The sequence below is a fragment of the Sus scrofa genome, chromosome 14 (genome assembly GCF_054392235.1).
Source record: "Sus scrofa isolate SSC_HxYL_T2T_F1_AM1 chromosome 14, Sscrofa_HxYL_maternal_Yorkshire_Landrace_v2.0, whole genome shotgun sequence".
Lineage (NCBI taxonomy): Eukaryota > Metazoa > Chordata > Mammalia > Artiodactyla > Suidae > Sus > Sus scrofa.
Genome location: NC_139396.1, coordinates 104,092,114 through 104,112,891, shown reverse-complemented (window position 1 = coordinate 104,112,891; position 20,778 = coordinate 104,092,114). Strand labels below are relative to the sequence as shown.

The following is a 20,778-nucleotide window of genomic DNA, read 5'->3' as shown; positions in this document are numbered from 1 at the left end:
AATTATGATTTGCAAATGTTTTCTCCTATTCTGTAGGTTGTATTTTTACTTTGCGTCCTTTGAAACACAGAAGTTTTAGTTTTGATGAAGTTCCAATTTAATTTTTTTGTTGTTGCTTATTCTTTTGGTGTCATATCTAAGAGTCTATTGTCATATTACTTCTGTCTTTTCCTCCAAAATTTTTATAGCTTTAGTTCTTTTTTGTTTTGTTTTGTTTTGCTTTTTAGGGCTGCACCCATGGCCTATGGAAGTTCCCAGGCTAGGGCTAGAATTGGAGCTGCAGCTGCCAGCCTATGCCACAGCTAGAGCAGCGTGGGATCTGAGCCACATCTGTGATCTGCACCACAGCTCATGGCCATGCCGGATCCTTAACACACTGAGCAGGGCCAGGGATCAAACCTGCATCCTCATAGATACTAGTTGGATCTGTTACTGATGAGCCACAATAGGAATGCCTATAGCTTTAGTTTTTAAGTTTAGTGGTTTTTTAAAATCTATTTTGAATTAATTTTTGTATGTGGTGTGAGGTGGGGATCCAACTTCATTACCTGGTTTGTAGATAGTTGCCCTTGTACTCGGTTGAAGAGATATTCTTTCCCCACTGAAATGTCCTGGCACCCTTGTCAAACATCAATTGAGAATGGCTCAGTGGTAACGAACTCGACTACTATCCATGAGTACACAGGTTTGATCCCCAGCTTCGCTCAGTGGGTTAAGGATCCAGTGTTGTTGTGAGCTGTGGTGTAGGCTGCAGACACAGCTTGGATCCTGCATTACTGTGGCTGTGGCGGTGGTGTAGGCTGGCAGCTGCAGCACCAATTTGACTCCTAGCCTGGGAACTTCCATATGCTGTAGGTGTGACCCTAAAAAGACCAAAAAAAAAAAAAAAAAGAAAAAAAAATCAATTGAGCATAGGTGTTTAGGTTTAGTTTTCAATTCTATCCCACAGTTCTATATCTTTTTTTTTTTTTTTTTTTTTTTTTTGGCTTATTAGGGTTGCTTCCACAGCATATGGAGACTCCCAGGCTAAGGGTCTAATCAGAGCTACAGCTGCCAGCCTACGCCACAGCCCCAGCAATGCCAGATCCGAGCAGCATCTGCGACCTATACTACAGCTCATGGCAATGCTGGATTCTTAACCCACTGAGCGAGGCCAGGGATCAAACCTGCAACTTCATGGTTCCTAGTTGGATTCGTTTCCACTGTGCCACGATGGGAATGCCTCTTTTTTTTTTTTTTTTCAAATGGCTGCACCTATAGCATATTAGAGGTTCCTGGGCCAGAGACTGAATCTGAGCCACAGCTGCAACCTACGCCACAGCTGCAACCTATGCTGCAGCTGCAGCAGTGCCAGATCTTTTCACGCAGTGCGCCAGGCCAGGGATCTAGGCCACACCTCCACAGTAACCCAAGCCACCGGTCAGATTCTAAACCCACTGTGCCACAGTGGCAACTCCTCTATATGTCTGTCTTTTTGTAAGTATCACATTGTTTGAATTACTGTAGGTTTGTAGTAAGTTTTGAAGTATGAGCTCTTGACTTTGTTTTTTCCAAAGATTGTTTTGGCTATTTGAGGACCAGTTCCTTGCAATTCCACATGAATTTTAGGGTTAGCCTGCCCACATCTGCAAAAGTTAGAATTTGATAGGGATTGGATTGAATCTATAGATCAATTTGTAGAGTATTGCCATCTCTACAATATTGTCCTCCAACTCATGAGTACAGGATGTTTTCTATTTTTTGTATTTACCAGTATATGTCTTAAACCACCTTGGTTAAATTTAGCCTTAAGTATTTTATTCCTTTTGAGATTATTATAAATGGAATTGTTTTAATTTTACTTTCAAATTGTTCATTGCTCATGTATAGAAATATAACTGACTTTTAGGTTGATCACATATCCTATCCTGCTACTTTGTGAATCTATTTATTAGCGCTAATGGGTTTTCTGTGGATATTTTAGGACTTTCTATATATAAGATTATGTCATTTGTGAATAGAGTTTTACTTCTTACTTTCCAATTTGGATGCCTTTTTTTTTTTTTTTTTTTTTTTTTAACCTAAAGCTCTGGCTAGAACTTTTTATTTTGGGGGGGCACACCCACAGAATATGGAAGTTCCCAGGCCAGGAGTTGAATCTGAGCTGTAGCTATGGCAACACTGGATCCTTAACACACTGTGCTGGGCCAGGGATCAAACCTGTATCTCCATAACCACCTGAGCTGTTGCAGTGGGACCCTTAACCTACTGCTCCACAGTGGGAACTCCCTAGAATTTTCAATACAATGTTGAAGAGTGGTGGTAACAAAAACATCTTTGTCTTGTTCCTGATCTTAGAGGAAAGCTTTTATTCTTTTTACTATTGGTGGGCATTTTTGTAGATGTCTTTTATTTTAGGTTGATAAATTTTCCTTCTGTTTTTAGTTCCATGGGTTTATTATTCTTATTCATGAAAAGATGTTGGGTTTTCTCAAATGCTTTTTCTGCATCAATTGAGATGACCATGTGGTTTTTTTAATCCCTCTTCATTCTATTAATAATACGTACTATATTGATTTATTTTTATATATTGAATGCTCCTTGTATTCCTTTGAAAAATCCTACTTGGTCATGATGTCTAATCCTTATAATTTACTGCTAGATTCAGTTTGATTGAGTTTCACTGAGAATTTTTTGCATTTTTCTTGCGATGTCTTGGCTTTGGTATCAGGATAACACTGGTCTCAGAGAATGAGTTAAGAAGTTTTCTCAACTCTATTTGGGGGGAAGAGTTTGAGAAGGATTGGTGTACTTTTTCTTTGAACATTTAATTGACAAGTGAACCCTCCTGACTCTAAATTTTTCCTTTGAGAGGTTTTTGACTATTATCTCTTTTTATAGGTCTATTTAGGCTTTGTATTTCTGAGTCAGATTCAAGACTTTGAATTTTTTCCCACTTCATCTAAGCTAATATGTTGGCATACAACTGTTAACAGTATTTTCATATTATCCTTTATTTCAATTCTATCAAGTTGTTAGTGATGTCTTCGTTTTGATTTGATTTTAGTAATTGAGTTACCTCTCTCCCTCTGTCAGTGTAAAAGTTTATTAATTTTGATTTTTTGAAGGTTTTTGTTTCATCGATTCTGTTTTTCTACTATTTTGTTTATCAGCACTCTAATCTTTATTATTTCCTTCCTTCTGGTTGCTTTCTTTTTTTTCTAATTCCTTAAAATGGGAGGTTAGGCTACTGATTTGAGATTTTTTTTTTTTTATGTAGGCATTTACAGCTATAAATTTCCCTCAGCACTGCTTTCACTGCATCCCCTAAGTTTTGGTATGTTGTGCTTTTTCATTAATCTTAATGTATTTAATTTTTCATTTCTTCTTTAACTCATTTTTTAAAAGTAAACTTAGTTTCTACACATTTGTAAATTTCCAGATGTCTTGCTGTGATTTTAAATTTCATTCCATTGTGGTCATAGAAGATACTGTGTGGTTTCAATCTTCTAAAATTTATTTAGATTATTTTATGGTCTATTTGGAAAATTTTTCATGTGCACTTAAGAATATGTATTCACTTCTTGTTGGGTAGACTGTTTTATATACGTCTTGAGGTCTAGTTGATATACAGTGCTGTTCAAGTTTTGTTGCCTTGTTTATCTCTTGTCTAGTTGTTCTATCCAATAGGGAAATTGAGGTTTTTCAAGTCTCCAACTATTATTGTTGAACTATTCTCCCCCTTCAATTGTCTGTTTGTTTCAAACTTTCTGGGGCTGTGTTGTTAGGTGCATAGATGTTTATAATTGTTTTAGCTTGATGGATTAACCATTTTATCAGGATATAATGTCCTTTGTCTGCCAATCTCTGCCTTTCAATTTATATTTACTCATTTATATTTAGTCCACTTACATTTAAAGTAATTTACTCCATTTAAAGTAACTACTACTAAGTACCATTTTGCTATTTCTTTTTTCTTTTTTGTCTTTTTAGGGCCACAGTCATGGCATATGGAGGTTCCCAGGCTAGGGGTCAAACTGGAGCTGTAGGTGCTAGCCTACACTAGAGCCACAGCAACTTGGGATCCGAGCCGTGTCTACAACCTACACTACACCACAGCTCCCGGCAACACCAGATCCATAACCCACTGAGCGGGGCCAGAGATCGAACCCGCATCCTTGTGGATACTAGGCAGGTTTGTTACCACTGAGCCGCATCAGGGACTCCTGCCACAGTTTATGTTAGATAGATGATTTCAAACGTACCATTTGATTCCTGCTACTTTCTTTTACTATTTATTAGTTGAGATATTACATAATATCTCAATAACAGTCCAGTTTGACTTAATACCAAGTTTCAATAATAGACAAAAACTTGCTCACCTGCCCTTAATGTGGTTATCGTCACAAATTACATCCTTATACATTTTGTGCCCATCAACATAGTGTTATAATCATTGTTTGGTGTAATTATCCTTTTTTTTTTTTTTAAAGGCTGCATCACAACATATGGAAAAGTTCCCAGGCTAGGGATTGAATCAGAGCTGTAGCTGCTGGCCTACACCCAGCCACAGCCACACCAGATCCAAGCCACATCTGCAACCTACACCTGCAGTGCCAGATCCTTAACCCACTGAGGCCAGGGATAGAACCTGCATCCTCATGGATCCTAGTCAGGTTCATTTCCACTGAGCCACAATGGGAACTCCAATTATCTTTTAATCATATAGGGAAAAAAAGGAGTGCTATAAACCAAAAACTATGTATTAATGCAGATATGTATATTTACCTGTTTCCCTTTACTAATGTTTTTTCATGTGGATTTGAATTGTTGTCCAGTATCCTTTTATTTTCAGCTTGAAGGTCTGTCTTTACCATTTCTTGTAGGGAAGGCCTACTAGCAATAATCTGTCTCAGTTTTTGCTCACCTAGGAATGTGTTAACTCCTCCACTTTTGAAGAAATATTTGCCAGATACAGGATTCTTGGTTGACACTTTCTTTCCAGGACACTGAATATGTCATCCCACTGCCTTCTGGCCTCACGGTTTATGACAAAAAAATCAGATGTTAATCTTATTGGTGATCCCTTTAATGTGAAGTCAGTTCTCTATTGCTGTTTTCAAGATTTCTTGTCTTTTGACAGTTTGGTTATAATGTGTCTCAAAATGAATCTTTTTAAAAATCCTACTTATGTTCCCTGAGCTTCTGGGATGTGTGGATTACTATCTTTCATCAAATTTGGTAAGTTTTCAGCCATTGTTTCTTCAAATATTTTTTTCTCTCTTCTGACTCCCAGTATGCATACATATGTTGGTATACTTGATGTCACAGAGGTGCAACTGTTAATTTTTCTATATATATATATATATATTTTTTGTCCTCCTTAGATTAGGAAATCTCAATTGACCTATCTTAAAGTTTGCCAGCTCGCTCTTCTGCCTTCTCAAATCTCCTCTCTTCCCCTCTAGCGATTTTTAAAAATTTTGTTATTATTCATTATACTGTAGAACTCCAGAATTTCTATTTGGTTCCTTTTTATAACTTCTCTTTATTGACATTATCTATTTGATGAGACATCACTTTTTTGGTTTCCTTTAGCTCTTGAAGCTTTTTAAAGATAGCTGACATAAAGTCTTTGCAGCCCTCAATTTCTCTTAACAGATTTCTTGTTTTCCCATGTATGGTTCATACTTTGTTTCTTTGCATGCCTCATAATTTTTGTTGAAAAGTGGGCATTTTGAACACTGTAATGTGAAGACTCAAAACCAGATTCTTCCCCTTCCCCAGAGTTTTTGGTTGCTGCTTATTGAACCTATTGCAGTTTGTTTAGTGACTTTCTGAACTAATTTTTTAAGTTTGTACTTCCCTGGTGTGGTCAATTGTCTCTGTTCAGTTAACTTAGTGGTCACTAAGTGATTCAACACTATCTCCTTAAAACTCCTGGAACAACAACCCCCCCCCCCCTCCCCAGTCTTTACCGTGTCTTGGAGCAGATCTTTTGACATTCAGCCAGGCAGTCTAAGCCTGCCTGAGCCTTCATTTCCTGCATGTGCAGAGCCTGAAAGCCAGAGGTAAGAGCTTAAGGCCCTCTTAAGTCTTTTCTAAACATGTGCCCATCTCTAGGCATGAATGTGGCTGTCTAGATTCTCAGGAATTTGTGGGAGCACTCCAAAACCATTATTCCCCAAAGTATCTCACCCCCAGCCTTTCCTCCCCAAACTTTTCTACTTGTCTCCTTTTTGCCCCAGCTGTTATCCCTTTTTCTAGACATCAACAGCTAATGTACTTTCAGATATCCTCCAGGGTTGCCACCTCTACTCTGGGAGAGTTCCAAATTAAGTAAAATAAAAGCAAGTTATTCGAGCCAGTCTTTCAGGGAACAACAAGATAGATCAAATAACCATAATTCTTGAGAACAAGGCCCATTCTGCTCCCTCTATTGCTAGGGACCTAATGGACTATGGAGATTGTTTTTGAAGCTGCTGCCAAGCTGAAATGAGGATAATAAGGCCAAGGTGAGTGAGATGCAACAAGATCCTCTTATCAAAACTCACCTTTTTTTTTCCTTTACACTTATGTTTTGGTTGCTGCAAACTTTCAGTTAGTTTTCAGAGTTCTGATAAAGTTGATTCTGACAGTCTTTTCCATCTTATTTGCTGCCTTTGTGGAGAAAGGATTTTTGGAGTGCCCTACACTACCATTTTTGCTGCCTACAAGGAAGTTTAAGAAGCTCTTATCTAGTCCACCCTTCATTTTACAAAGGAGAAACAGAGGCCCAAAGAAGGAAAGTGGCTTATCCAGGGTCATGCAGCAAATCAGTAGCTAAGCCAAGACCAGAATAGGGAAGCTCGACTCTTTCCGCTTCAGGGCTACATCTACTCTTACTGTTGGGAAGGAACCAGGTTAAGAGTGAACCTCAGTATTAGGCCAAAAGGAACTTTCCAAGGAGTCAGGGTTGGGGGTTAAAAGCCCCTCGTAGAGTTGGGGGCTTGAATGATTGAATCTTTTGCTGAGAGGAAACCCTGTATTGGGCCAGGTGGAGGACTAAGTAATGATGTCCTGAGGAACACAGACAGCTTTCAGGTTTGATGGGGTAAACATTTAAGCTGGTAACTACCTGCGGAAATGATTTAGCTTGACTTTTTTTCATTTCTGACTCCATTCCACATCAGCCTGAGTAGGAAGGAGCTGAGAGCAGAAATAAGGGGCCAAGTTCTAGGCTCAGACTGTAACTCCCTGCCAAAGCAAATGGATGAATATGGCATGACTATCCAGCTGTTGCTTTAACCATGGGCATGTGCAGATGTTAATCTTTCAGGTACCTCTTGCCAAAGCTAGGAGTGGACTAGTCTTATCTCCCACCACCTGACTGAATTCCAAATACCCTGCAGCCTTCTCTCTGTGTGTATATTTCTAGTCTCAGAAGTTCTGTCTCAGCACAGGAGTACTTAAAACAGCATCAGAAAACAAGACAAGCAGCAGAAAACTAGGTGAGCAGGTTATAGATGCAGCTTCCCAGCCCCCACACCTGTTTTAGACTCTGTGAGGGTGGGGCCCAGAGACTTGCATCTTTAATGAACTCCTCAGCTGATCCTAATGCACACTAGGGTTTGAGAACCACTACTTCAGGACCATTTCCCTATCCATCAAGTAAGCACCCCAAGGTTCCTTTCTCAAATTTTACATCTGAGGCAAGTGACTTATTGCCTTGCCCTAGTCTTGGCTTTGCCACTAACACATAATAGTCCTTGAGATGTCCCACAGCTGGTAAAAATGAGCTCAGGGCTGGATTCACCTGGTGACTCATCCTCCAGTTGTTCTGGAAGTGACATTAGATGTGCAGCATGGACTGGCTTTGACTATACCACCAGTAGACAGGAAAAAGACCCTGTGTAGTTCCCTCCCAGGAAGATGACCTATAAGCTCAATGAGCCTCTCATCCTTTTTTCATCCTGAGTATCACCATCGGTGTTAAGAACTTTCCACAGACGTCAGAAGGCAGGTGGTGCCTTTCTTGTCTCTAGAGAGATTTATGAAGCATTTACATAGTCCTCCAGCCCATCCTTGCTATGGGTTGGGTCTTGTAAGCATGATCAAGAGGGCAGCCAGAGGGACAGAAAGGTAGAGAATAAGGATCAAGATGAACATAGATGGAGTCTCAACCTGGAGTCTCAAACTCAGAAGCCCATAGAGCCAAATAGATAACTTGTACTTGGTATGAGACAATAGGGAGCAGTGGGGCCTGTAGCAAATGGATAGTACAGCCACAGGTTGGCTCCAACAGGAACTGCCGTGCAGGAATGCTCAACCAGTGATACTAGAATTTTTAGTTACACAAGACAAGCTATTATTCCAGATTTTTTAAAATAGGAAATCTCTCAATGCTTAAATGTTGGCAACAAATCCAAATATCTAAAAAGACTCTATGGGATTTCCCATCGTGGCTCAGTGGTAACAAACCCGACTAGCATCTGTGATGATGGAGGTTCGATCCCTGGCCTTGCTCAGTAGGTTGGGGATCTGGCATAGTTGTGAGCTGTGGTGTAGGTCACGGACATGGCTTGGATCTGGTGTTCCTGTGGCTGTGGTGTAGGCTGGCAGCTGTAGCTCTGATTCGACCCCCAGCCTGGGAACTTCCATATGCCCCAGGTGTGGCCCTAAAGAGGCAAAAAAAAAAAAGACTCTCTGGGAACAAAAGTAAATGCATGTATAGGTTACACACTGCCTGCTAGGTGAAACCACTGGTGCAAACAAAAGGACAAAGTAATGTCACAGAACATTTACCATCACATTACAGGAGATTGAATCTACGCCTTGGCAGAGCTCAGGAGGCCACTGAAGTCAGGCTGAGTTCACAGCAAGCTGTGCAATACCATGCAGCCCATCCTACCAGGCAGGTCCTACCTGGTACCCAGGGGCAAGGTGCCTGACCCAGATAGAGGAAAAATGCCTCAGCCAAGCATGCTGGGTCTTAGTCAAGAGGTTCCAGGCACAAGAACTGCAGCAGAGCTGAAGTGACAAGCAGGGTGTGCCACCTGCTCTGGGGCCCCCATCAGCCTTCTCTGGTTGGGCAAGGCAGGTCTAAGTAGACCAGGCTAGTTCTAGCTCATGGCTGCTCCGTGCCCCTTGGTCATCTCTCTTCTATGACCAGAAGGCAGTGAGGAGTCCCCAAGCAGATGTTTACTTTGTGGACAAGCCACTCCCTGGGGCCTCTGCTCAAGCTCAGCAGGCTTGAGGCTCCCACCCCAGTCTCTGGATTCTCTCCTTTCTAAACTTTCAACACAGGAGGTCAGATAAGGAACAGAGACACCTGACCAGAAGACAAGCTCTGGGCTTCTAGATGTGACATAACAATTTTTAAAAACTCTGTCCCTTCTGGACTTGCCTTCTCCTAACACCACCAACCAAAGGGGCAAAGGGCCCACCAGGGACCACAGCCAGGTGCTCCCTTTCAGACCAAAGGCTCCTACGGGGAGGTGCTGGTCTCATGAATAGGTCTCCCCAGGAGTCAGGCACAGCCCCTCCTGCCTGTGCCCCTCCTTCTAGGCCTGGGTGAAGGACCACATGCTTCCTACTTGCCCTCCATGGACTTTACTGCAGCCGCATCTGACCCAAATCCCTGCACCTTTTCAGCATCTTCACCCCAAGCGCAGACTTCAGGAACCTCCCTTTCTTTCTTACGTACCTACAATCCAACCCCTGTAAACTACTTATGCTCAAGCTTTCCTGAACACAAGTTTCTATTTAAAGTCATATAAATTTTCACTGGCTAATAAGCCTGGCACCCCTAAGCTATAGGGCAGAATCATGAAGCACAAGAAAGCAAGCTGACACCAGGTAAACACTTCCAAAACATTCCAGAACTGGCTGACTTTAATCTAGAAACAGCTTTTGAGCATCGACATTCACGTTTAAGGCACATTCTCAATTATAAGAAGCCCTGTCACTGACAGGGAGCTGGCTTTGTTCTTTTGGTTCAGCATGAAAGAAGGAACAGAGGACTGTCTGGTCTTTTTTTTTTTTTTTTTCTTCTAAAAAGGAGTGACTTTGGCAATAACAAAGCTCACGACACATTCGCACCAGACGCAAAGAGTACCCTTCAAGGTTTTCCCTTTTACTCCTCAGTGAAGATATGATGCCCCCAACCTCCACCTCTCTTACCTGAATTGCATCTATAGCAAATGTGTGTGTATCTGTCTGGCAATGACTATATATTTTTTAAAAATGCCTCCAAATAAACATACAAAAGTCCATGAATAAAATGAAGCCAAGCGTCTCAGCCACAGCAAAGGGGAATGATTGCATGAGTCAGGAAACAAAACAGCTACTTCAGCAGCAAGAGGCTATGAGGAGTGGAGGGGGGACATCCTAAGAGAGTTCAAGACCAGCCCAGGTCCTTCAGCACGAGCACAATACGTGGATCAGGAGGGCAGGTGGAGGACAGGGCCAGGGTTCTATGGATGGTCCACACTGGGACACCAGGGGGCTATTTTGTGGATTTGCTAGAAACAGATATTCTTTTGGCCTTTTCTTGGAAATGCTGTTGCCAGCAGGTGGACAGAAGTGACCCACCAGTCACCACTCAGTCGTTGCCACCACAGATCTTCAACAGAATCTTCCGGTAATCCCCTGAAGTGTCTCCCTGGTCACAGAAACAAGTAAGACATCAGTTAAGAGAGGCTCAGCCAATTTTGGCTTCCTGGCTCAATTTTCTCATGCCACGAGTGCCCTTACAGAGAGGGAACCCCATCCTAGGAAATTCCCCACCATGCTGCTGCCGCAGAGGGTGAGAGAGAGGCTCATGCACTTGGCCTCGAAGGTGGCAAGGACCTTGGACAACACCGTTCAGCCTTTCTAGCACCTCCCCACCCCCCGCCAAAAAAAAACAGAAAGCTGCTTTCATCACAATGATCAAACTCAATTTGAAAAATAAACACAAAACAGCCCTCGCTCTGAACTGCCTTCCCATGCTGCCTCCACCTAAAGCTAAGAAGTGGCTCATCAGGAAGCCAGAGCCTCGGGCCCTCAGGGGGTTCAAGATGTGATCTCCCATGGATGGGTCACAGAACCACAGGGTATCTGGGCGCCAAAGGCCAGGAACCAGGTTGGGGAGGTCTTTCATGTTCTCTGATGCCGATTTTAGACCCTCCTGCCCCAACCATTTACTGAGCAGCAGATATGCTGGATAGTGGGGTGACAGCAGGATCAAGAGCTGACGACCTACTGTACAACTAGACGAACAAATGAAAACTGGGGAGGGCAAGTTGGAGGACCACAGACAAGATGCCTATACATGGCAGAAGCTGAGCCCGAGGGACCTCTGAGGACAGAGAGTAATGGGGTCAGTGGGAGTGGCCAGCAAGGTCCACAGGCAAGCAGGACACCAGGAAGAAGCTCAGACAGCCCCCAGGGGCTCATACCGTGATGTCGTGGTACAGCGACTTGCCGTACAGCCGCTTATACTCTGCCCGGATGTCCAGGAGGTCGATCTCGCTGCGAGACACCATGATGCGGATCAGGGTCCGGTCCTTGGTTCCTGCTCCCTAAAGAGAGTCGCCCAAGGGTGTGAGCAACGGGCCTCCACACTGATCACTTCCCCACCTTCCCTGGGCCCTGGTCCCCTCCCTGCCCATGGGCCCTCTGTCCTCTTGGCTGAAAGGTGGCTCTCCTCCTGCATCCTTCCCTGAGCAAGGTCCCAGTCACAGGTGGCACCCAGATGCTGCACATGGGGGTTACCTACCCTCATGGCCTTGTTGAGCCTTTCAGCAAAGAAGGCTGGAGTATTCTTAAGACATTTCACTAGAAGAGAGAAACACAGTGTTACTCTATCTGCAGAAAATGGGGGGCGGGGGGGAGGGAGCACAGTCACAGAGCACAGAGCAATCTCCTGAGGAGGCCAGACATCAAACACAGCACTGCATCTATCTTTCTCCCTCTGTCCCCTCCACCCCCATCTCCCCCAAGCTCAGTTATCCCATGATCCTGGCTCTAGCTCTTTGGAATAGAAACATGCAGAGCTCTTGACACCAACCCAGCCCCGTTCCTGGTAGTCAATGTGATGAAAGGAACTATGTAGGGAAGGAACGGGGAGGGTGATGAGGAACCATGATGCTTCTCACGTGGGAGGGGGCAGACTGGAGATGGCGTGGTCCTTATGGAGAAGGATGGCCAAGTGGAATGAATGTCTCCCTGGGGCTCTCAGGCCTCCCAATGGGGATGCAAGAAAATCTGTGCTATCCAGAAAGCTCCAAGAAAAGCAAAGTGAAAGATGGGCCGTGATGTTACCAAGTGGGTCTAAAGAGGAGCCAACCTCATGGGTATGTGGGTGGGCCTGGAGCCCATCAGGCGCTGCCCTCCTCTAGAGGACATGACACAGTCCTGCACTGCAGGAAGCACACCAGCGTCTCAGGAGCTATGCCAGCTTTCCTTGGCAAGGGCCTATTTTGCTATCACAAGTAAAAAAAAAAAAAAAAACCTTCCACGTGTTTCCATCACAAACATCTGACAAGTGCCTGCAGGGATGTATTTTTAGAGGAAACTTGGCAGGATATGAGTCAGCTCCCTCTGGGAGCGCACTAGTGCCCACACTGCAGGTCCTCCCCCAGAGCCTCGCTTGACACATAAACAAGACACCTCCCTGGGACAGGGAGGCTGGGGCTACAACAAAGCATTGATCCAGGAAGCAGCCTGATTTCCTGTCACTTAGCTGGATTTAGCAATCCTGGATCCTTCCACTATCCTCTTCCTCAACCAGAGGGTGGGTGAGCACCCTGAAAACTTACAACACACGCCAGCCTCTTGCAGGCAGGCCAGAGACACCTACCCACGGCCAGCATGCCCTCCTCCAGGTCCCCAGACATCTCCCGGCAGATGCTCTTCTCAATGTCACGACCTGTCATTCTCTGATACTCGTTGAAAACTAGTGGAAAGACAGAGAGACATGTTATGGACTGAATTCTATTCTCCCCACCACAGATTCCTATGTTCAAGTCCTAATCCCGAGGACTTCAGAATCTAACTGTACTTGGAGATAAAGTCTTTAAAGAGGCCATAACATTAGAATGAGGCCCTTTGAGTGGGCCCAAATCCAATGTGAGTGGTTTCTTTATAACAAAAGGAGATTTGGGGAGTTCCCTGGTGGTCTAGTGATTAGGATTCACTGCTTTCACTGCCGTGGCCTGGGAACTGAGCCCTATGTCAAGCTGCTGCACATCACAGCCAAAAAAAGAAGTTCTCGTTGTAGCTCAGTGGAAACGGATCCAACTAGGAACCATGAGGTTGCAGGTTTGATCTCTGGCTTCGCTGGGTGGGTTAAGGATCCAGCGTTGCTGTGAGCTGTGGTAGGTCACAGACTCGGCTCAGATCTGGTGCTGCTGTGGCTGTGGCATAAGCCGGCAGCTGTAGCTCCAATTAGACCCCTAGCCTGGGAACCCCCATATGCCTCAGGTATGGCCCTCAAAAGACAAAAACAAACAAACAAACAAAAGAGTGAGAGAGAGATTTGGATACACAAGGAAACACCAAGGTTGCAAACACAAAAATGCTCATGTATAGACACAGCAAAGAGGGCGGCCTCAGGAGAAACCAACCCTACTGAAACCTTGATCTTGGACTTCTAGCCTTCGGAACTGTGAGAAGATAAGCTTTTGCTGTTTAAGCCCCTCAGCCTGTGATACTTTATTATGGCAGCTGACTTGTACGGGAGAGGCAGTGAGCAGGCCTCTGTCCCTTCTGGAACCACCTCTCCTACTCTGCTCCATGGCACCCTGGGTGGCCCTACTGACCACACCTGCCCAGCTCTCAGGTCTGCCGGTTCTTCATCCCAAGGTGAGTACACTCCCCCTGCCCCCCAGGCCTGCTCATGCAGTCCCCTGACTAGCCCTGCCCTCACCACTGCTCACCCACTGCACCGTTAGTAACCCCCTGTCCAGGAGCCCAACTCTGACACTCTCTGCCCAGATCCTAGGCACTTCCAGTCCCAGCCCTTCTCGGTCACTCTACATACCAGTCTTTCTCAATCTGACCGTGAGCTTGCGCTGGGATGGACCGAGCACCCTTGGGAAGTGGCTGTGGGTCCCAAGAGGCAGATGGCACCAAAGAGACAGATTCTAACTTGAGCTCTGTCCCTGGATATAAATCCCCTCTTCTTCTCCAGCCAGGGTCTCAGTTTCTATCCATGTTTTCCAAACTGTTGTCATTTGCATATCAGTATCCTGATTTCTGCTGTATCTGCATCCATCTTCATTACTTACCATTTTCTACAGATCAGCGCCTCTCTTCTAATAATGTTTGTGAAACCAAGGGTTTGATGTGCTATACATATATTCTATATTCATTACAATAAATAATGATTAAGATGAACATATGTTCACCCATGCTCCATTACAGTAAAGTGTAGAAGTTAAAAAGCGTGCTGTGGAGGCAGTCAGCCTGGGTTCAAAGCCCAGCTCCTGGCACGTTACCAGCTGGGTGGCTAAGCTGCCAACTGCCCTGTGGCTACTTCCTCATATGTAAATAGGAGAATAGCACCTACTTGCATGTATTAAAGGCTTAGCACAGGCACAGAGCAGCTGCTGGCGTTCTCACCACCCACGTTGCTAGGTGTGGTCACCATTCTCCATCCACACCTGCCCTCACATGTTCACTGCTGACACTGCCGGCCTCACCTTTGTCTGGGATGTCCCTTTGTCTCCTGCAACGGCCAGGACCCTGTCCTCAGACCATTGGTCTGCCTCCCAACTCCCTCCCAAGGGAACTTCTTGTGGCCCCAGCGCCTCAGACTCCATTGACCCACTCACAGCTCCCAAACTTCCATCTCTAGCCCAAACCTCTTCTGACCACTGGACTCATACACCCAGCTGCCTACCTGGTATCTCCAGCCCAAGGCTCCTAACTCTCCTTCCTCCTGAAGTCTGCTCCATCCAAGCATCCCAGTCTCAGTTGAGGGCCCCTCTCCTCTTCCACTGGCTCAGCCAGAACATATCCTGTGTCATCCTTGAAAACTTTCTTTCTCCCACTCTCCATGTCCATTAATCAGCAATGGGGCCAGAATCTGACCCCTTCCTCCTCACTACCTGCCCCTACCAGCTAATCCAGGCCACCATTTCTCCCTGGGATTTACTGCAGCAGCCTCCTCTCTGGTTTCTTCTCCACACAGTGGGCAGTACACTCGCAAAATCTAAGTCAGATCATGCCCTGCCTTCACACTGAGCCCTCCAATGGCTGTTTTACTCAGGATAAAACCATGCAATTATCAGCAGAGCTTCCTCCTGTCTCTAACCTCACCTCTTCCTCCTCCTCCTCTCACACACCCCATCTGCCCCACCTCACCAGCCCCCTTCACTATTTCCCGGTTGTGCTGAGGGCCTTATGCTCAGGGCCTCTGCATGTGCAACTCCTCCGAGTTCTTTTTTTTTTTTTTTTTTTTTTGCTATTTCTTTGGGCCACTTCCGGTGGCATATGGAGGTTCCCAGGTTAGGGGTCTAATCGGAGCTGTAGCCACCGGCAACACCACAGCCACAGCAACGCAGGATCCGAGCTGCGTCTGCTCAGGGCAACGCCGGATCCTTAACCCACTGAGCGAGGCCAGGGAGCAAACCCGCAACCTCATGGTTCCTAGTCGGATTCGTTAACCACTGAGCCACGATGGGAACTCCTCCTCCGAGTTCTTAACTCAAATGTCATTACCTCAGTGAGGACTGCCCCCAACATCCTCAGTCCCTTTATCACTTCCTATCCCAGTTTCTAACTTTATAATTCCTCTCTAAAGGAATCTGGTACAGATCGAATTTAGTTTTCGTTTATTGCCCATCTCCTGCAACAAGAAGATGAACTCCATGAGAACAGAGATTCTGCAGTGCCGTTCCCTACACCTGTTCCATGACCTGGCATGTGGCAGAAGCTCAGTTTATATTTGTTAAAAGAATGAGTAAAGAAGTGTTCCTTAGTATTATTAATTGTTCTATTCATTTACTTTTTTGGCTGCGCCTGCAGCATGTGAAAGTTCCCTGGCCAGGAACTGAACCCCACACCACAGCAGTGAACCCAGCCACCGCAGGGACAACACAAGATCCTTAACCTGCTGCATCACAAGAGAATTCCTGTTCTGTTTATTCTTTTTTGGGGGGAGTGGGGTCTTTTTGTCTTTTTAGGGCCACATCCGCCCATGGCACATGCAGTTTCCCAGCTAAAGGTCGAACTAGAGCTGTAACCACAGCCATCGCGACACAGGATCCAAGCCGAATCTGCAACAGCTCATGGCAATACCGGATCTTTAACCCACTGAGCAAGGCCAGGGATCGAACCTGTGTCCTCATGGATACTAGTTGGGTTCGCTAACTGCTAAGCCACAACGGGAACTCCCTGTTTATTCTTTATGCCACACTTTGGAAATCACTGGATGGGGTGCTCTTGAAGGCTCTCTCAACTCTAATATTTCATATGCCAGCAGATAACTATATCAGCCCACAGGAGGCTCCCATTTCCCACACCTCCTCCCTTGCTTCCTACGAGACCAGATGCTTACAGACTCAGGAAACCTGCTAATAATATCTTTTAAATCTCCACCAGGGGGCTCTTTCAAGAAAGTGAAGGGTCTATGCAGAGCGGAACTGCCAAGTGTCCTGCAAGCTCTTGCCTGCCACACCTGTCTGCCCTCATTACCTGGCTGCAGGAGCCAGGGACTGCCTTACCTGCCACCAGGTGGGCCCGGCTCCGGGAGCACAGAATTGCATTGAACTTGGACTCATCTGTTCCCAGGCGGTTCTCCCCAGCTGCATAGAGCTCCTGGACAGAGAGGCAGAAGGGCACGAAATGCAGCCTCACCCCAGAGGCACACCAGACCCAAGTCACCTAGGAGAGCTGGGCAGAGAGCTGGGGAAGGAGGCGGGATGGGTGCAGAGCTGAGCTTCACTCACTGTGCAGGACTAGACAGTATCCACGCATCCCCTCACTGAGCCAGAATAGCTGAGGCCAGCTGGACCCAGGACTGACAAGCAACAGCTTTCATCCAAGCAAGGGAGCAACAACATGGAGAAAAACTGGCTTGAGTCCTAGCTCTGCTACCCATTTGCCATGGGACTCGAGGCAGGCCACTGGCCCTCTCTGAGCCTTAGTTTCCTCACCTCTAAAATGTGAAGTTTGGCTTAGATTCAGGGTCACAAACCTGAAAGCCCAAAGGGGCCAGCTGGGTGACTTAAATGTGGGGATGAGGTCTGCTGTAAGGCCAGAGAGTGGTGGAGACCATGGGAACTAGGCAGAGGGGCAACTACTTCCCAGCTGAGTACTCTGACAGAGGAATAAGGCTCACAGATGCCAGATCCATTTCTCATGAGGAGCTAGAAATGCAGATTTCTATGTGAAATTTCTCAATCTTTAAAAGCAGTTCCCCTATCTATTAGAGGGAGCACTTGAAACAACAAATATAATAACTGATAGATCACAGTTACGGATGCAGGATTTTCTGTGATAGGTGCTTGTCCACTGTTTCATTGCATGCACTGTTGTGTATGCAAATGGGGAGATGCTATACTTTCCTTTTAAATATTTGAAGGTTTGAGACCAATATATTTGCTATTTGCAATTTCTGTGCCAGATGGCTCCAAAGTGCCTTCCAGGGGCTCAGAGATCCCATAGGTCAAGGTGAGACCAAGCAGGTCCAGGACTAAGAAAGCAGAGCAGTAGGCGCAAGGCCCTGCAACCAAGACAACTTTTGCCTCAGCTAGGAAATGGCCTGTGTAGGAAACAGAAACAGGAAAATCCCCACTGGGGCAAGAGCTAGAGCCTAGGGCTTTGGAGACATCCAGCCCTGAGTCCAGATATGGGAATGGGTGTCTCAAGCCAGGGAGATGTAACAGTGAGGCGGTCTGGGACCAGGGCAGAGTCAGGCGCTGTCTAGGCACAGAGAGTGAGCCTTCATCCAGGTTTCTCTGGAAACAATGCTCAACCTTTTTGAGCCTCAGTGTCCTTGTCTGGAAAGTAAATGGGCCAGACCAGAGGGTGGCTTTCTTCCAGCCCATATAGGAGAGCACTACAGAGGTCTCTTCAACCTGACACATGACAGACAAGGAGCCCTCTGGCAGTTCCTATGAATGCTTAGGCCCTGAGGGGCAGGAGCAATAAAGAGAGGAGAGAGGTTCAGCCAGCTCCATCCTATCAGGAAGCTAGCGCTTTCTCCAGGTTGAACGGCTATGGGCTGAATTCATTAGTGAGAAACCAAAACTCCTCTAGAGACACATTTGGACACCTGGACAAAGAGGAAAGGAACAGCAAGAGTCTGTTCCCTCTTTGGTCAGCAATTTACACCAGGCTGGGGACAAAGGCAGAATTCTAAGGCTGCACAATTAATGCGACAGGTAGTTTCTAGGCTCAAATCTTCAAATGCTTAATAGGCAAGTGTGATTCTGCCCCATTTGCAAACATAATGGTCTATGCAACCAAACACAGGGAAAGTACCAAGTCACACAAAATCCCACATCCTTAACTGATCTACCAACCACTGTAATATTTATCATCTCACATGTTCCCTCCTACAGGTGGAGGAAACGGAGCCTAGGGAAATGGGGTGACCGGCTCAAGGTCACGCAGTTGATAAGCAGCAGAGACACCTAGAAGTCACAGCATCTGGAATCCATTCCTTGTCTGTTGTTTTTTCTACCCCAAAACTCCTCCCTCGTGATGCAAGAAAGTGGAGACATCCCCCCCACTCCACCCCCCTGGCTCAGGAAGCCAGGTAAGCGGCATCACACTCACCTGCACGTCTCTCTGGACGAGTGCCATGTCCACATTTGTGCTTTCATCCCGGTTTCCCTGAAAGGAGGCAGGATGTGAGGTCAAGGCCACTCCCTGAAGTTGCACACCCTCCCTCCCCATTCCTCCTCCCTGTGGCTCAGTGATCCACCTCTCTCTGCTGTGGGTCCACTCTGCCCTGAGGAAGGTACCTGAGAGAGAGAGATGAGGAGCCGCTGGAAGTGCCCTGATGTGTCGCTCCGAATGGCGTCTTCCAGGGTCTTTTTGAATTCTGAAAGGGAGACGCAGGGAAGGGCCACACACTCAACAGTGGGCACTGGCATGAGAAAACAGGTGGACCACATGACCCCCCAGGGATTCGCAACCACTAGAGATGAGGAGGGACTGATGCCCTGGCTGACCTGGCCCCAACTACCCCCAGGAGGTTCTCCCCAGCCCTCCCTTACCTTGGTCACCCAATCCTGTATACAGAGCAGGCAGGGCTGGGTCTTGGAGGGAAGCCCATTGGGTTGGGGGTGGCAGGAGATAAGGGGATAAGGAAGCCAGGAAGGAAGAGAGGCCCTGGGAGAGGGTGCGGCCAAGTCCCTGAAAGCACAGGGATCAGCAAGGGGCAGAGGCCTGGGGCCAGCCTAACCTGTCTTGTAAGCTCTGCTCAATTCCCGGATGTGCTCGTTGCTGCGGGAGGCCAGGATCTCAATCAGGCAGGCTTCATCAGTGCCGGCTCCCTGCAGAGGCAGATTGCAACAAACCTCGAGCTTGTTACAACTCCTCACTGGCACCCAGGGAAGAGCAGGTGCCATGATCCCCAGGGCACAAACCCCAGGGGAAGAGGCCATGGACACAGGCCTGCCCATCATTCTGCTGCTGTCCAGGCCTGAGACAGCCAGGCTCCCCTCTGCAGTCCCAGGAAAACACCAGTAATGACAGCTATATGGTGACCAGCAGAGATCAGGTAAAGAATCATCCCTAGTCTATCCACCAGGACACTGAGAATCAGAGAGATGTAGTGACTTGTCCAAGGCTATAAATGGTGGGGTTGAGATGTGGACCTGGATCTGTTTCATTCTAAGTTCTGCCCATGAATGAGATAGAAACAACTGAGAAAATGAGTTTAAAGTGAGTATGGACATGTGAGAAAACTTGAGTCCTAGAGTGGACAGTGGAGCATCTGGAGACACCCAGGAAAAGACAGCAACATTAAGGACGAAAGAGATGACCACATCAGGGACAGTGAGGAGCAGGACGATGGGGTCAGCAGCCTGGCTTCCATGTCAGTTTGAATCCTGGCTCTACAGCTTACTAGTTGTGTGACCTTGGGGAAAGTTATTTGACCTCGCTGTGCCCCAGTCAGGTTCCCATGTTACTTCGCAACATGGGAGCGAAGTAAGCAGGTATGGTAGGGGGGTCCCTGGAGCAAGAGAACCAGGCATGACTTTCTTGACCTAAAAGAAGCCATTTTTGGTCTAAGCCATTTTGGAATCTAAGCCTGGCTGCAACACTTATCCTTGAACAAATCTCAGGAATTAATGACCTGAAGGGAACAAAAGATCAAGCTGTTATCAGGCAAGAAAAGTAACAACAGAAAAGGTAACAAATCAGATGTAAAGACTCCAGTTCTGTTTCAGTGGTGAAGATCAGCATAAAGCCCTTAACTGGAACCTAAGGGGTGATGTTGAGCTTTTCTGGCCCTTGAGACTTCAATCGGCTACAGCTTGGACTCTGTGAAGGCAGGTGCCCTTCATGTAAAACTTCCCCAATTTTGCTGTTCTGAGAGACACTGCTTTGGGAAAGATCCCCAGGGCTCTCCTTACTTGATGTTAAGTAATAAATCCTTCCTTTTCCAGCTTTTTGGCTTGGTCATGTCTTTTGACACTGACCAAAAGGTACACCTTAGTTTCTCATAATAACCTCTTAGGGTCAGGAAAAGTCACTGTGCCTGTCAGGCCTCTGAAGAATGGCAGATTCCTTCGGGGCACCTATTCAGTTCACAAGGACTCCCCCGTCTGTGGAAGCTGCCTCTCCCCATCCACAGGACGTCTGCTGTGGGTCTTG

At 46.3% G+C, this 20,778-nt stretch overlaps 1 protein-coding gene and 1 long non-coding RNA gene across 5 annotated transcripts in view; one reads left to right on the top strand and one right to left on the bottom strand.

Moving 5' to 3' along the window:
• The first annotated feature begins 3,599 nt into the window (after positions 1 to 3,599).
• On the top strand, positions 3,600 to 20,571 carry LOC146396912 (uncharacterized). Of its 2 annotated transcripts, none has more exons than XR_014828202.1 (4): positions 3,600 to 6,494; positions 13,599 to 13,806; positions 16,549 to 16,784; positions 18,513 to 20,571. It is a non-coding gene; the product is annotated as an uncharacterized LOC146396912 (long non-coding RNA). The 2 variants fall into 2 exon arrangements; XR_014828203.1 differs by having other exon boundaries at positions 3,996 to 6,494; positions 13,669 to 13,806; positions 18,513 to 18,786.
• ANXA11 (annexin A11) overlaps positions 9,820 to 20,778 on the bottom strand; it is a 44,220-nt gene continuing 33,261 nt past the window's right edge. For all 3 annotated transcript variants that reach the window (XM_001924178.7, XM_021073998.2, XM_013983377.3), the window contains exons 8-15: positions 19,361 to 19,451; positions 18,918 to 18,997; positions 18,730 to 18,786; positions 16,671 to 16,764; positions 12,803 to 12,898; positions 11,720 to 11,778; positions 11,400 to 11,522; positions 9,820 to 10,621 (exon numbers count right to left, since the gene is read on the bottom strand). In XM_001924178.7, coding sequence (XP_001924213.1) covers positions 10,562 to 10,621; positions 11,400 to 11,522; positions 11,720 to 11,778; positions 12,803 to 12,898; positions 16,671 to 16,764; positions 18,730 to 18,786; positions 18,918 to 18,997; positions 19,361 to 19,451 — 660 coding nt within the window. In that variant the 3' untranslated portion in view covers positions 9,820 to 10,561. The remainder of the gene's footprint in view (positions 10,622 to 11,399; positions 11,523 to 11,719; positions 11,779 to 12,802; positions 12,899 to 16,670; positions 16,765 to 18,729; positions 18,787 to 18,917; positions 18,998 to 19,360; positions 19,452 to 20,778) is intronic.